Genomic DNA, 16,628 nt, shown 5'->3' on the forward strand with positions numbered 1-16,628 from the left:
AGACCAGGTCGCTATCAATGAATCTGGATGGTGGAGGTGATCTAGAGGCAGGCACCAACCTGGATGTCTTTACAAGTTTATCTGGGAAAAATGAATGGGGGTTCACCAACTTGGCAATAGGGAATGGCCCAATAAAATGGGGAGCCAGCTTCTTGCTATCGACCTTAAGATGCATTTCTTTAGTGGACAGCTGAACCTTTTGACCCACAGTGTGGGTGGGCGCCAGAACCTTCCGGCGGTTGGCAGCCTTGGCTTGATCACCCAGGGCTTTTGAGATGGCCTTCCTGGCCCTTATTGAAGCTCGCTGGAACCTAAGGGTAGAAAGGTGTGTGGAGGGAACCTTGGACTCCTTCTCCTGTATGGTGAACATTATTGGCTAAAAACCAAACACTACATAGAATGGAGAGATTTCAGTGGTGCCAAGCTAATGGCATGCTCAACCCAGGGTAGTTGGCTGGCCAACTTGGTGGGATCAGCCTCCCAGAGAATTCTGATCTTAGTCTCGACCTGCTGGTTGGCCCTCTATGTCTGACCATCAGTAAGTGACTCAGAGATGTACCTCTCCATGGGCTGAGAGGGGGTGGGCAAAGAATATAACCTGCCCCTAGGGGGTGTGGTACCGGGCAGTATCTCAATCCCACAATGAAAAGGTTATGTGATGAGGTAGGGGTGTGGCTTTACCCTTATTTAAAACCTCACGGAGGTCGTGATACACTACAGGAACTTTCGAAAGTTCAGGGTAAAAGTCGGAATCCTCGCTCCTTGTTCACAGGTGTGAAGGTCTCTTAGTTAGCTGAACGAAAATAGGATCTACAAAAGGAAGTAGACCAACCTAACACTTCCACCATCTGCCAATCAATGTGTGGGTTGTGCTTAGTTAACCAGGTTGAACCAAAAATGGCAGGAACCTGAGGTGAATCAATAATAAACGTTAATAGTTCAACATGGTTACCACCCACCACCAGCTAAACAGGTTCACTCATGAGGGATAATCGATTTAGCTGATGTCCATCTAAGGCTTTACATTGAGAGGGTCCGGTGTGGGAATTAACTTGATGCCGAGTTGTCCGACCAGGTCCTCATACATAAACTCAGTATCTTCTTCAGAATCCAGAAAGGCCAACAAACTATGGCTATGTGAGCCAACAGACATCAATGAATGTGATTGCACGGCCCAAAGTTCCTTAAAATCGTTGAAAATAACTTAAAAACAGGTAGCGAAGAGCAGCAGCTGCAAAAAGCGCCAGCGTCCACTCAGCCGCTCATGCGCATCCGCATTCATAATTAGTGCACAAGAAAATGGATTGGGGTTGATGGTTTGAGTTTTTTCTGGAATGCAGAGGGGATCAATACTACCAAGTGCGGTCTCTGACTTTTATAAGTAGAAGTTATTGCGTTTCAAAAATCTTTAAGTGTACACCAACTTCAAGGCCTGCCCACAACCCTTCAGCATGCTCAAAAACTCACAAAAAGGATAACTTTAGATCTCACATGCCTAATCTGCATACACACAAAGTTTGAAGCTGATGGTTCAAAATCCCTAGGGGAAGTTCGGTAAATCAACAAAATTTAAAAAATGTTAAAAATCCACCTTTGATGAAAAATGGTCGACTTTCTGTGAGTTTTAGAGCAAAACACCAAGAGAATTTTTTTTATCATTATCTTTGGAGATCTAAAAACATGCCATTGCTGCTTGGGCTTAATTATGCAATTGACCATGGGATGCACCTACGTGGCCATTACAATATCATCCCTGCTTATGCAATGTTTAGAGTATGATATAATCATTTAGAACAAAGTTTTTAGAATTTACGTAAAAGTCAATGGCTGGTTAGGAACCTCTAATATTCCAGTTCTAGAGATCTTAAATTTTACAAGCGAGTTCCTGGCTTGGATTTCAAAGCTCCAACCTCTAAATACCAAAGGAAGGCAGCATAACCAGTGATTCTTCAACCAGGATTTCACTGCTTCATCCAGTATTCAGGTTCTTTAAAGTATCAACTTCTTTCAAATAACTACCATGTAGAAATTCATCTGTTTAAACCAAACCATACCACAACTTTGACCACAGAGATATACTGTCGGAAGACACATTCCTTAATTAACCTCTGAGCATTTTAATACCATTAAACAGTAATATTACAGGTTAAGGTTGTTTAAAAATATCAGAGAAAACACAAAAAAAGATTTATGACGTACATGAAACCATATAAAGAAGCTATTTTTTAGAATCCATGTTTTTATTTCTGCTTGGTTCATCAATCGAGAAGTGAGTATGTTGGAATCAGAAAATGTAGATTTGCAAATAAATAGAAATTGAGTCTACACAGGAAAGAGATTCAAGCAGCTTCTGCAGGAGTGGAAGGAAAAGTCCAACCCAACTTCAAGCTTTCCTTTTCTGAATCCCCTCCTGCAGCCGTCTTTTATTAACAGAACATAGCACATGGTTACAAAACAGTATTTGTTCTGACAGAACAATTGATCAGTTCATAAAGACAACGTGCTCCATCAGAATGACAAGGCAGGATGGTCTCCTGACTGCATCACAAGACACAGTGCAGCATCCCCTTGCACAAATGATTCATAAGCACACATTCATTTTATAATCATCATTGAATAAACCTGACAGAGTACATTCATGGAAAACATCCAGGGCAGAAAATAATGCAATTAAAACTAGTTCTATGAAACAGACAAGTTTCCCTAAATCACTCCGTCATGGCTTGTTTCGTTCTCGATCTCATCAAAACACATCGACAGACAGTTTTGAAGACATGGTTTCGAGGTCTGAAGGTAGAGGCATGGTTGTGTATGTTCAAAAACATTGTTTGCTGGAACGGTTTTTCCAAGATCTCCTACTGCACCTTTAAAGGAATAGTACACCCAAAACATGATTAGCCTTCATTTTCTACTCACCCCCATGCTGAACAACACTCTGGAGTACTTTTTTGATATCTCAAATGCATCTGGAGATCTGGGAGACTTCTTGCTGTCTGCTGACATTCAAATAATGGAAGTCTATGGCGCCCGAGGCAGAAAGGTCCATAAAAGTCCACAAAAAACGTGTCAATATTCCTCCATACTGCTCGTCCAATGTATTCCAAGTGTCCTGAGTGGGTAGCATCCAGCATTTACCCGAAACAAAGTCATTTAGAATGTTTTTAGAACAATTGGACATAAACAGTAGTGTATAGTATTTCCTGAAAGCGCGTTCACGAGCCTACGGAAACCACGGCAGACCAAACAGGATGAAAGTGCGCATTCAGCTCGGCAAAGAACTCATGCTCTTCCGCAACACTGAAGTCCTCAGACATTTTTCTTTCGTTGTTTCTTTCTTTGCACAGGTAAACAGCACATTTCTTCTTCTACGCTTGCATTATCGGCAGAGCAGACGCTGAATGCACACTTTCATCTGGTTTGGTCTGCCGGTTTCCGTAGCGTCGTGAACGTGCGGGCGCGCGCTTTCAGGAAATCCTATACACTACTGTTTATGCTCTAAAAACATTCTAAATGACTTTGTTTCGAGTAAATTATGGACGCTACCCACTCAGGACACTTGGAATACATTGGACGAGCAGTATGGAGGAATATTGATACCTTTTTTGTGAACTTTTATGGACCGTTCTGTCTCGGGCAGCACAGACCTCCATTATTTGAATGTCAGCAGACAGCAAGAAGCCTCCCAGATCTCCAGATGCATTTGAGATATCAAAAAAGTACTCCAGAGTGTTGTTCAGCATGGGGGTGAGTAGAAAATGAAGGCTAATCATGTTTTGGGTGTACTATTCCTTTAATGGAAAAAAATGTAAAATCTCTTTCTCCAATATCTGAACCTCATTCCAAATGATCCATTCTAGTGCAAAGAAACACTTTCAATCTTTTTCTACTGATATTTAAACTAATCGTCCGACTGGTGAACTTTTGTGCACTTTTTGTTAGGCAAGCTTTAGTTTTCATTTTTAACATTTTACTTTTATCCCTATGGCCCACATAGGGTAAAGGGAATTGTATTTTTGCTGTAAGTTTTTTATAATAGCTATAAAATAAATAAAATAAAAACTTGATTAAAAAAACAAAGGAAAAAAAAAATCTGAAGCATTAGACTTCTACAGGAGTGTAAGACATCTGTTATACATTATTAATCCAAAGGGCTTTTTGCCAAATTGCAGCAGATTCAAACTGATCAGTAATAATATAAACTTTGAACCAAATAACAGAAACAATTTCAAACCCGTTTCAATATTTTTTTAGCTTCAGTTTCGCAGTGAACTAGAGTCCAGCCTGTTAACTGAGTTCTTTGTCATCTTATAGCTGAAATATGTACCAGGTTTACATGATTACATCTTACCTGTTCTAGTTTCCATGGAAACAGTAGATTACAACCATTAATGAAAGGTTTTCTCTAAACATAGAAAGAAAATACCTTTAACCTGTGAGTTCCTCATGTAATGAGATGGAGTTTCTAGATGGAAATTTTATCACGGATAAAACATGGAAAAGGTCTCTCCTGTTCATTTCTGTGGCGTCTGATATGACCTCTTGTAAAGCAATATATCGTTCTTTTTAAGATCAATTTCATGGATGGCAAACGTTTTGCACATGAGTTGAAAGGTGGAAAGTCAAACTAGCCTGTTGACAAAAACTTTTGCCACAAAGGGAACAGGAGAACAGCTTCTCACCTGCGTGAATTCTGATGTGTTTATCAAGAGAGCTTTTTAAGGTAAAGCTTTTTCCACAGTACTCACATTTGAAAGGCTTCTCACCTGTGTGATTTCTCATGTGATAAGTCAAGCTAGTTTTTTTAATAAAATTTTTGCCACAAAGAGTACAGGAGAATGGCTTCTCACCCGTGTGAGTTTTGGTGTGGTTACAAAGATCAAATCTATGAGCAAAGCTTTTTCCACAGAAGTCACATTTGAACGGCTTCTCACCCGTGTGAATTCTGGTGTGTTTATTAAGCTCAGATGTCCGAAAAAAGCTTTTTCCACAGGACTCACATGTGAAACGCTTCTCACCTGTGTGAATTCTGATGTGAGCAGTCAAGTTATTTTTTCTACTAAAATTTTTGTCACAAAAAGTACAGGGAAACGGCTTCTCACCCGTGTGAGTTCTGGTGTGTGTTTTAAGATCACATGTCTGAGCAAAACCTTTTCCACAGACGGCACATTGGAACGGCTTCACCCCTGTGTGAATTCTGGTGTGTTTATTAAGCTCAGATGCCCGATAAAACCTTTTTCCACAGGACTCACATCTGAAAGGCTTCTCACCTGTGTGAATTCTGTTGTGTCTATCAAGAGTGCCTTTTTCAGTAAAGCTTTTTCCACAGGACTCACATCTGAAAGGCTTTTCACCCGTGTGAATTCTCATGTGAGAAGTCAAGTTATTTTTTCTACTAAAATATTTGTCACAAAAATTACAGGGAAACGGCTTCTCACCTGTGTGAATTCTGGTGTGTGTATTAAGAACAGATATCTGAGCAAAAGCTTTTCCACAGTAGACACATTTGAATGGCTTCTCACCTGTGTGAATTCTTATGTGTTGATCAAGAGTGCATTTTTCAGTAAAGCTTTTTCCACAGGACTCACATTTGAAAGGTTTCTCACCCGTGTGAATTCTTATGTGTTGATCAAGAGTGCATTTTTTAGTGAAGCCTTTTCCACAGGACTCACATTCGAAAGGTTTCTCACCCGTGTGAATTCTCATGTGTCTATTAATAACAAATTTAGATTTGAAGGTTTTTCCACAAGACTGACATTCGTAAAGCTTCCGACCTCTGTGAGTTCGCATGTGAACCTTTAAATATTCTTTTTGTAGAAACCTTTCTCCACATCTCAAACATGGGAATGCTTTTTCTACTGTATCTCGAGTCTCAACAAAGTGCTCTTCATGCTTAATTATGGGGCGCTCCACGGTTTCCTCTTTTATCCAGGGATGTTCTGGCCTTTGCTGCTCTTCTTTTATCTGCAGAGGTTCTGGTTCTGCTTGGTCCGAACTGGAATTCCTCACCTGTTCAGAGAACTGCTGCTCAGGGAAAACCTCTTCTTTTCCAACATAATCCTGCAGGTGGTCTGGAAAAACAAACACAGGAGAAAGACTTTGAATTGCAGGTTAAAGAAAGGAAACTTCACTTTAACCATCCATGTGTTGATCAAGCTGCATATAACCAGAATAGAACTACATTTCCCAGCATTCACTGCAGCTCTGACATCACATCACAGGTTAGAAGGGACCAGGCAATGCTGCGCTGTCGTCTAGAAAGGCTTGGACCTCCACTTTATCATCAAAGCTTGTTGAAACTACTTTACAGATGATATTTTTAAGTTTAATGGTTCAGGGTGTAGCCCACCTTTCCACCATAGACTGCTGGAGGTAGAAACCATCCCCACTGAGAGCCTGATGGATAAGAAGATGGATGTGTGCCTTCACAATACCTTTATGATGTGGAGGATTTTCACAAATTCTTTCAAAGACCTGCTGTTAGGTTTATTCAATGATGATTATACAGTTAATGTGTGTACCTATGAAACATTGAAAAAATTAGATGCTTCACTCTGTTTACTGCAAACTGTCATGCAACGGTGGTGGAAAATTACTGATGTTTGTGCACGGCTAATCACAGTTATCAGAAGACCACTCTGTTCTGTGATTCAATCACAGGAGCATTGTCCTATGACCTGATCAATTGCCTTGTCAGAAGAACACTATTTTGTAACCCACCCCATGTGTTATGATCTGCTAATAAAAAGGCTCTGCAGAGGAAGTCCGTCAGAGAGTAGTGAGTTGCGTGTAACCCTCTCCTTCTGCAGAAGCTGTTAAAAATCCCTCTTCTGTGTGGACTCTGTTTCTCTTTTACGAACCTACATTTTTGAACCCAACACCTGTCCTCTCCACGTTTCAAGCCCATTTCTCCTCGTGCAAACTGTTTAAAAGTTGCTGTTCTCATAGCTCATACAAGCTTACTGTATCCGTACATCTGCCCTAAACCCTAAATCGCTATATAGAGTGGGGACTATATAGTGGCCTCTATAGCAAACTCAGTTAACTGACCGTTCAAAGACATAATCACTGCTTTTTGCTCCGTTTGTCACTTAACTCCTCCTCCATTGTGTGAGGCCTGCGCCATCTTTGTTACTAGTCACCGCTGTCGGGTAGCGGCAGCCTATGGCTGTGACAGCAAATCCCCTAATGCTTTGCGAGGAGGGCTCTTCGCACAAAACATTCCATAGACTTAGACTCAACTTTATTTATACCTTGGGATTACTCCTTTAGGGGAACTCTGGTTCCAGTAGATATTACAGAGTACAAAGAGTTAATGCAATGTATCGTTAAAGTTAAAAATACAACAGACAATACAAAAAGAGTGTATATAGTACAAGAAAAGCAATAAAGAAAAAAAAAAAAAAGAGTTAAAATGTCCTGGAATACATTTCCCTTGGTCATAAAAATATCTGCACAGTAGAGAGCTAAGGAAAGACTACGCAGTAGTAATCTTATCACTGCTTCACTTTAAAAATAGAAATGTGTTGAGAACTGTACTCAACAAAATTTCTTTTTGTATACACAGTGTGTAAAAAATGACAAGAAAGTCTAAGTCTAGTTGACTTGGATTATTCCACTTGTAATGCAGAGATGTACCAACCTTATAAAATAATTCAAAAATTGCACAGGCTATGAAAAAAGACTATCTGACTATTGTCAGGCCTTCCTTTTCTTCTCATACACTTCGTATAGTAATAATAATTATGTTTGAACTTTATTAATCTCACACTGGAGAAATTAATCTCTGCATTTAACACTTTTCTCTCTTCTTACGACCCTCGGCCATTTTCAAAGAACCGTGGTAAGAAAGCTTCAATGACTGTCTGAAGCAGTAGCTCTCCAATTGGGAGGACCAATTATTTAGATGGTTAATTATTTAGACCTGCTAATACAAGATCATCCTCTACACCTTTAAGATTAGATTTAAAGGCTTTTCCCACAAGAGTGACAGTCATAAATCTTCCGACCTGTGTGAGTTCTAATGTGAACCATTAAAAAATATTTATTTTTAATCTTTCTCCACATCTCAAACATGGGAAAGTTTTCTCTTCTGTATCTCCAGTCTCCTGTTCAGAACAAGCTGCTCTTCATGCTTATGTCACACAGTTGAAATTGGTTTAAAGTGTGATTTTGTAAATATTTTGGATTTTGCATGATTTCTTTTTCACTTTATTACACGATTTTGCTGTATTATTGGTTTAATCCACTGTGGACTACTTGATGATGGCTACCTGTGGAGTTGTGGGTGTGCCTGGGATTAGCCTATCAGCTGTTTTACAGACCTGCCGAGGGAAGCAGGCAGAACATTTAAAGGGTGAAGAACTCAATAAGGAAGGGAGGTGAACAGCACACAGCACAGGCACTGTGAGAGGACAGACTGAATTATCTCCAGGTATCAGCAGACCGATTGGCTCGACGTGGACCATCCCTAAAGCAGAAACTGAGTCCATTTGAAAACAACCCTGCATCTGTGAGTAACGTTTTCCACTGAAATCTGCAGAGTTTTGCCTTGTTGGGAGAAATGTAGCAAAGATCGGCTGGCTGCACAGACAACACTTCAGCCCAGCATGTGTTTTTATTTACAGACACCCAGTGGCAACAAGAAGCGGATAACAGCAGGGATGCGGTGCGATAGAGCCAATCGCGAGACTGCGGGATTGAGCAATGGGAGTGACTTTTCTCTGTGGATACTGGTGCCGCAATTCCAGCCCTTTAAGGGTATTTTAATGTGGAATAAAGGACATAATTATCCTGGACTGGATTTTTTTATTGTATTTTAAGCCTAAATAAAATACTCTGCAGTCAAACCTGATCTGTTCCCTGGGTTCTGACTCACAAGCTCCCTCTAATTCTTCAAGAACCTATTGTAGCACTAAGGTACCAACATGGTGCTTACACTTACTTATATGGAGCCTCATGGTTTCCTCTTTTATTGAGGGATGTTCTGGCTTTTGCTGCTCTTCTTTTATCTGCAGAGGTTCTGGTTCTGCTTGGTTCAAACTGGAATTCCTCTCCTGTTCAGAGAACTGCTGCTCAGGGAAAACCTCTTCTTTTCCAACATAATCCTGCAGGCGTTCTGGAAAAACAAACACAGGAGAAAGAATTTGAATTGCAGGTTAAAGAAAGGACACTTCACTTTAACCATCCATGTGTTGATCAAGCTGCATATAAGCAGAATACAAGTACATTTCCCAGCATTCACTGCAGCTCTGACATCACATCACAGGTTAGAAAGGACCACGCAATGCTGCGCTGTCGTCTAGAAAGGCTTCGACCTACACTTTGGCATCAAAGCTTGTTTAAACTACTCTACAGATGATATTTTTTAGTTGAATGTCAGGAAAAGATACTTATGAAGCCTCATAGAGATCAACCAATTAAATAAGGCTATTTAAATAAAGTCTCTTTCTCATAGTTCATTTCTTTTAGAAGAAAACATTGGGCATTTTTCCTTATGTTTACATTTCTGTACTTGTCTGTACTTATAGACTTGCGTACTTGTAAAACATCATCAATGGGGATTAAAGTATTGTTACAGTCATAACTATGTATAAAAAAGGCTCAGATTAAATGAAGTGAAGGAATTGTAAGAGTTTCAAACTGCTAATAATTTCTCATAAAAAAATTTATTTCAAGATGTTTTCAGTAGACCTACATACTTCACTAATCAGTCAATCAACAATGAGCCAACTTTAAAATGACTTTTGGAGGTTTCAAAGCAGCGTAGCCCCACCCACAGGCCACGATGGCTACATGCTAGGCGGGTGGTTGGAGTGTTTTCTCGCTATCATCAGCTTGATGGCAGTCATATCTGTTATTTCCCGCTACCTGCTAGCTGTTTGTAGCAGCTGAAAGTGAGCGATGAAACACTTAAACATATCTGGTTGATAACTGCATTATCAGTTTATAAAATATGTGGTTTTCTCTGGAAATCGCTGAAATCTGTTAAATCATTGTTGGTGTCTTATAATCTCCAGAGTCTCTTCCTCATGATGCATTCAGACTAAATGATTTCAGTGTCAGGGGCTCCTGGTTTACATGCCATCTTAGGTCAGACCAAGTTACCGTCAGAGACAGTACACATGAATTGAGGCTTACCCTACTTTATGACTTCAGACACTTTGAATCTGATTAACTTTCATCAGATTTCCAAATAACTTGGTTGAATAAAAACATAAATTTTCAGGGGCTTTATTGGACTAACTGACTGATGTGATTTTTGTAATTTAATTACTCATTTTGATTTTGTATCGACAGCTAACAAACTTCCAGGGCTCCCTCTGAAGATCCCCAACGTTTAGTCCATCTATGGAAGCACAAATAAAAGGAGACTAGAAACCAGACCCAGTGGAATTACCTTTCATACGAAGAACTTTATGATAGTTACTGTAGATAGTTAGTGTTATAGTGTCAATTTAAGAGGTGCTAATGGGTAGCATGGATGGAAGGAGAGAAAAGCAATGTATGAATGAGGGTTTATGAAATATTTAATATCTATCTATCTATCTATTTTTTTTCTAACTAAAATAAAGTCCAAAATTCTTTAGTCAGATTTAATTTACATTTACAATTCACTACAATTTAACAAAAACAATCTCTAAAAATTAGTATAACTTATATAACTTTACTCTCTTTATTAAATCACAATACAACAAAGTTTCCTCTATAGATCATTATATTCTTTCACATTCATTTCCTTCTGACAGCAGCTCTCTGAACTGTAGGTCTGACCAATGATCGTTCCTCTCAATGCCGGGGCGATGCGTAATATATGTTGAAAAGGAAAGCTTTGTTTCTATTTGGCAACATTTTTAATTCTGATTTTTATTTTCTATTTTTCTAGGAGTCTCATTCAGCCGCTGTGGATGTTGATTTATGGAAATCCCCTTTTTATTTGGTTTTTACCATGGTTCTGAGCGTTCTGCAGGAGTAATGACATTAAAGCCTAGACTTAAAGGGAATATTATTGCCTCTGAATATCACCTAATGGGACACTAGATCTGTCAAGTTCTTATTTTCAAATGCCATCTCTTTTTGTGCTAATATTTACAGCAACAAAGGAGAGAATGATAAAACTATTTTACTCAATTCAGATTTTTTTTTTTTCTGAATGGTTATTTTAATTTCCAAAAGCTATAATTATCATGGGAGGAGATTTAAAAACCGTCCTTCATGGCGATCTTGATAAATGGCCTCCTAGCAAAACTAACGCCTCCAATTCAGCTGTCAAATATTTAATGGAAAAGTTTAACTTGATCTGGAGAGCTTTCCATCCTCATGACTGTTTATTTGCTTGGAATAATATATCTTTAACTAGGCTGTCTAGGATCGATTTCTGGCTAATATCAAATACAGTAAACAAGGAGGGTCTAACTGTTAATATATTCCTACTCCTCTTACTGAACATAAAGCCATTGAATTGATTTTTACATTTTCAAGCAAGAAACAAACTTTTTGTTGACCATCACACTGGAAAAAGAACAGTTCTTTACTGCAACATGAAGAGGTCTCTACAATCATCTCAATGCTGTTCAAGCAGTATTAATCTAAAGCCCATGCAGATGCTCGTTATAGGCTTAATTGGGAATTTTTGAAAGTCTAATCTGGCAAAAATTCTTGAGAAAATTTTGTTGTAATGTCAAACCGATCAGAGCAGAAGAGAATTATATAAATTCCAGAATTGTTGAGCTTTCTCATCCTAATCCTTCTATTTTAAGAGATTTAGAAAAACAAGAATTGGCTGAATTACAAATTAAGTTAGACAAATTTACATTAAAGTAAGGGCGCATTTGTTAGGTCAAGGAAAAAATGGTTGATGAACAAAAACACTTTTTTTCATTCAGAAATGTAATGCTGTCACTAATTTGATCGATAGACTAAAAATTAACAATATTACAATGGATGATCCTGATCATATTGCATTAAATCTGAACTCTTTCAAACTCTATCAAGCCTCAGGTGGTTCCTTATTGAACAATTTAATAAAGAAACCGATTTCTAACATCGACCAGAAACGCTGTAAGGAGCCAATCACCATTCCAGAAATGACTGATGCCGTTTCACATCTCTAAACCAACAGATTCCCTGGGATAGAAGGTCTAAGTGGTGAATTCTATTAATATTTTTCTAACGTCCTTTCCTCTTTTCTATTAGAGGTCTCTAATGAAAGGATGACAAAAGGTTCTCTGCCTAAAACTCAGGACTTAACCACCGTATACCAAAACCCAACAAGGATCCTTTCATGCTTGTTAATTGGCGACCTATTCGCCTTCTTAATAATGACTTGAAAATATTAGCCTTAGTGATCGCTAAAAGAATAAAAGGATTTAGGAAAAGTCAGCATATAACAAACAACATAAGACTAGTTAGTTATCTTCTGCCTCCATTTATCTGCTTACTACAGTCTGTTCAATTGTTATTAATGTGGATTTAAAGACATTTCAAAAAATTCCAGGGGTGAATATAAAAAAAATTCTAATCAATCAAAACTTCCATGACCCAATGCAGCACCTGCGTGGACCCCTAGGGGTCCCAGACCCCGTGTTGATGACCTCCGTTATACAAAGGTCCAGAATTTGTCCAGAATTTTCAGTTGGGAACAGATTGATATGTTTTTTGTTCCTTTTGGTGAGAGGAGGATTTAATGGTATGAAAATATTGCTTAATTCAATTAAATAAACATTAAAGTCCGGCTTTTTTCTTAGAAATTTACATTTATGCAAGTAAAATTTAGCAAAGATAAAAGAGATTGATAAGAAAAGGTTTGAGAAACATTTTACTTTGCAGCTGCAAACCAAATAGAACATTTTCACAAAAAAGTTGAAAATCTTTAAATTTAAATCCACATTGTTATAAAGGTGTTGCTAGAAGATCTTAGCGTACGAACACAACCAGAACCGATGTGTAAGAGATTCTGGAAGAAGATCATAATAAGAGCCGTTGATAATAATATCAGAATTGAACCTTTTTTTAGGTTGTCTTTGGCAGCATAGATCCTGTGAATGAGTTCGAATGACACTTCCTTCACCTTGTTAGTGAGCAGAAAGTGGTTAGATAAAATCAAAGTATGTTTCCAGGACACATCCGTCATAAACTGGTTCCAGTTTGGTAAAGCTGCAAGAACAGATGCCACTTTTCTCTGAAAGATGGATCTGACTGATTTATTGTTGTTATGGAGAGAAGGAGATGAAGAAGAATTGAGTCTTTGAGTCTCTGTCTAAATGCAAAACCCAGAAATAGCACCAAAAACTTTTGCATATTCTCCAGAAGAAATAGGAAAGTTAAATTTAGAGAGAAATCCCTGATAATTTAATAAAGTGCCAATGATGTCAAACAGCTGATCAACCAGAATAATATCATGACTGAACCACGAATCCAGAAACAAAGATCTTCTCTTCTACAGGATGTCCTCATTGTTCCAAATCAAAGAGCAGTGAGGTTAAAAGTTGTGCTTTTAGAAAAATGATAATGGAAAAGCCTGGCAATGAAAATTAGAGAGTTTATAGAAATGTTATGTACATAAAAATTGCAGACCAAGAAAAAGGTTAAACCCACAAGTTTCTAAAAAATGTGATTAGGGACAGTATTGATTATAGAAGTTTGTGATGTGAAGAAGTGGCAAATGCAATTTATCTTAAAAGTTTTATTTAAGGTAGAGAAAGATAAACAGTTAAGCCCTCAGTTTCTAATCAAATCAAAGTTAATTAAAGTAGATTTTGGAATGTAATGTATTCTATTCTTCCAAACAAAATTAAAGAGCAATTTATCACTTTCTTTTTTTCAGAGCCTTTATCCAGATCTAAAGCCTGAGCAGCATGAGTGAACCTAGAGACGCCTTCAGCCTCGCTAAGCAGATTATCACCTCATAGAGAAACCACTTACTAACCACTGATTACATTTCTTTCTTGCTTTTAGAATTAAAGGATCAAAATTTAAGGAGCCGCATTTATTTTTGGTTATGCCGCAATAAAAACCTCAGTTTTAACTGGAATGCCTTCAATGAATGTCTCAGAGCAATCTTTAACTGCTGTAATCTCACATTTTTTAAGATTCAAATGCAGACCAGATGATTTTGACAAATTATTCATTACTTGGATCCCTACTGAAATTTGATCCTTGTCCTTTAAGAACAGGGTCATTTTATCAGCCAGTTGGGTTAAGGTAAGTTCTTTTTCAGCAACATTTAACCGTTTAAAAGGAATAGTTTTAATATAAGCCAGGAGTTGAGCTACCTAAACAAACAGGTAGGGGGAGACAGGACACCGCTGTCTGATTCCTCTGTTGATGCTAAAGCCTTTCCTTAGTTTGATAGAGCTGTTGATGTTTTGATTGAGTTCTGTTAATCGATATAAAGAGCTTTTCAAATCTAAGCTTTTCTAGAATATGAAATATAAGCCATGTTCTACTGTGTCAAAAGCCTTTCAGAAGTCTAAAAACAAAATTAATTCACCATCATAAAAAAAAACCCAGGGAAATCTAAGACAGAGGTCTTCAACAGGGGGTCTGCGACCCCTAGAGGGTCCACAGAGGTACTGCATGGGGGTTGCTAAAGTTTTGGTTGATTAGACTATTTTTTCATATTGCCCTCAGCTTTTTTTCCACTAATTGAAATGTCTTTAAAGGAATAGTACACCCAAAACATGATTAGCCTTCATTTTCTACTCACCTCCATGCTGAACAACACTCTGGAGTACTTTTTTGATATCTCAAATGCATCTGGAGATCTGGGAGGCTTCTTGCTGTCTGCTGACATTCAAATAATGGAGGTCTATGGTGACCGAGACAGAAAGGTCCATAAAAGTCCACAAAAAACGTGTCAATATTCCTCCATACTGCTCGTCCAATGTATTCCAAGTGTCCTGAGTGGGTAGCATCCAGAATTTACTCGAAACGAAGTCATTTAGAATGTTTTTAGAGCATAAACAGTAGTGTATAGGATTTCCTAATAGCGCCCCCATGCGCGCTCACGATTCTACGGAAGCCGGCAGACCAAACCGGAAGAAAGTGCGCATTCAGCGTCTGGTCTGCCGATAATGCAAGCGTAGAAGAAGAAATGTGCTGTTTACCTGTGCAAAGAAAGAAACAACGAAAGAAAAATGTCTGAGGACTTCAGTGTTGAGGAAGAGCATGAGTTCTTTGCCGAGCTGAATGCGCTGGTTTGGTCTGCCGGCTTCCGTAGAATCGCGAGCGCGCATGGGGGCGCTATTAGGTAATCCTATACACTACTGTTTATGCTCTAAAAACATTCTAAATGACTTCGTTTCGAGTAAATTCTGGATGCTACCCACTCAGGACACTTGGATTACATTGGACGAGCAGTATGGAGGAATATTGACACGTTTTTGTGGACTTTTATGGACCTTTCTGTCTCGGGCGCCATGGACCTCCATTATTTGAATGTCAGCAGACAGCAAGAAGCCTCCCAGATCTCCAGATGCATTTGAGATATCAAAAAAGTACTCCAGAGTGTTGTTCAGCATGGAGGTGAGTAGAAAATGAAGGCTAATCATGTTTTGGGTGTACTATTCCTTTAAATCCACATTAACATGAATTGAACAGACTGTAGTCAACAGATAAATGAAGGCAGAAGATGTCTTTCAGTCATCAATGAACACATTTCAAGCTGCGCACCGTTTCATTCACAACACCTGTCCCATCAACCAGGAATCAGAAATACTTTATTAATCCCAGGGAGGGATTACTTTAGTTACATTACTCCATCTGTAATAGAGTGGCTATAGGACCAGTTTGATAGAACACTATTTCATGCAATATATATAATTAGGGGGTCCCTGCGCCATCTCAACATTAGGTTGGGGTGCTTGGCCTGGAAAACATGGAAGACCCCTGATCTAAGATATCAAGAACTAGTCTTATGTTGTTTTTAAAAACAAATGCCGAGTTTTCATAAATCCTGATTGAGTTTAAAACGTTCAACACCCCTGCTGTAGAAATGTCATGGAAAAAAAGTATTCAACTATTCATTGGCAACATATTTTAGCTATCATAATCTTTTATATAATTTTTCCATCTATAATTAAATTATAAATCAATGTTAAATGATAATAAGATTATCATTTAACATTGTCCATTGTGCATTTTTGATATATATATATATATATATATATATATATATATATATATATCATATTTTTTTTCTTAGTTCTGAGCTTTCTTTTCATGTATTCATAATTTACTCTTTTATATTCATAAATTTTCCTTTTTTTTAATATCGATTACACAAGGATAATATCCTTTTATAATCGAAAGGGTGGACTTTTTTTTTATCTCTCTTCTATTATATATTAATTTATCCTATTTACTCTCTATAAAAGTTTTCACTCAGTCTGTTTCACCTTGAAGGCCACACATTTCTCTGCAGGATGGTGTTCGTAGACCAGACATAGCTTTTTCCCATAATAAACTAGATTCTTTCTCAAGGTTTATTGATAACATGTTACTGTTTAACCAAAGTGTTTGTAATTTGTTTTGACTCTGACTGCTTTCTATTGTTGTAAGAAAGGAGGAATGAACGCTGCTCATGCAGAACGGATCAGAATGCTGTGCCATAAGGGCTGTATGATGAACTG

General features: G+C 38.1%; 1 protein-coding gene across 4 annotated transcripts in view; it reads right to left on the minus strand.

Annotated features, from left to right (window-relative positions):
• Positions 1–16,628, minus strand: part of LOC119793915 (gastrula zinc finger protein XlCGF26.1-like) — a 39,653-nt gene that overhangs the window by 22,033 nt on the left and 992 nt on the right. Inside the window, exons 2-3 of one of the 4 annotated variants that reach the window (XM_038301224.1) lie at positions 8,964–9,115; positions 3,507–5,916 (exon numbers count right to left, since the gene is read on the minus strand). In XM_038301224.1, coding sequence (XP_038157152.1) covers positions 4,576–5,916; positions 8,964–9,115 — 1,493 coding nt within the window. In that variant the 3' untranslated portion in view covers positions 3,507–4,575. Of the gene's footprint in view, positions 1–3,506; positions 6,069–8,941; positions 9,116–16,628 lie in introns of those variants that run through there. The other 3 variants (XM_038301216.1, XM_038301237.1, XM_038301229.1) reach the window with 3 other exon arrangements.

This window comes from Cyprinodon tularosa, unplaced genomic scaffold (assembly GCF_016077235.1).
Source record: "Cyprinodon tularosa strain WSP-4 unplaced genomic scaffold, ASM1607723v1 ctg1124, whole genome shotgun sequence".
Lineage (NCBI taxonomy): Eukaryota > Metazoa > Chordata > Actinopteri > Cyprinodontiformes > Cyprinodontidae > Cyprinodon > Cyprinodon tularosa.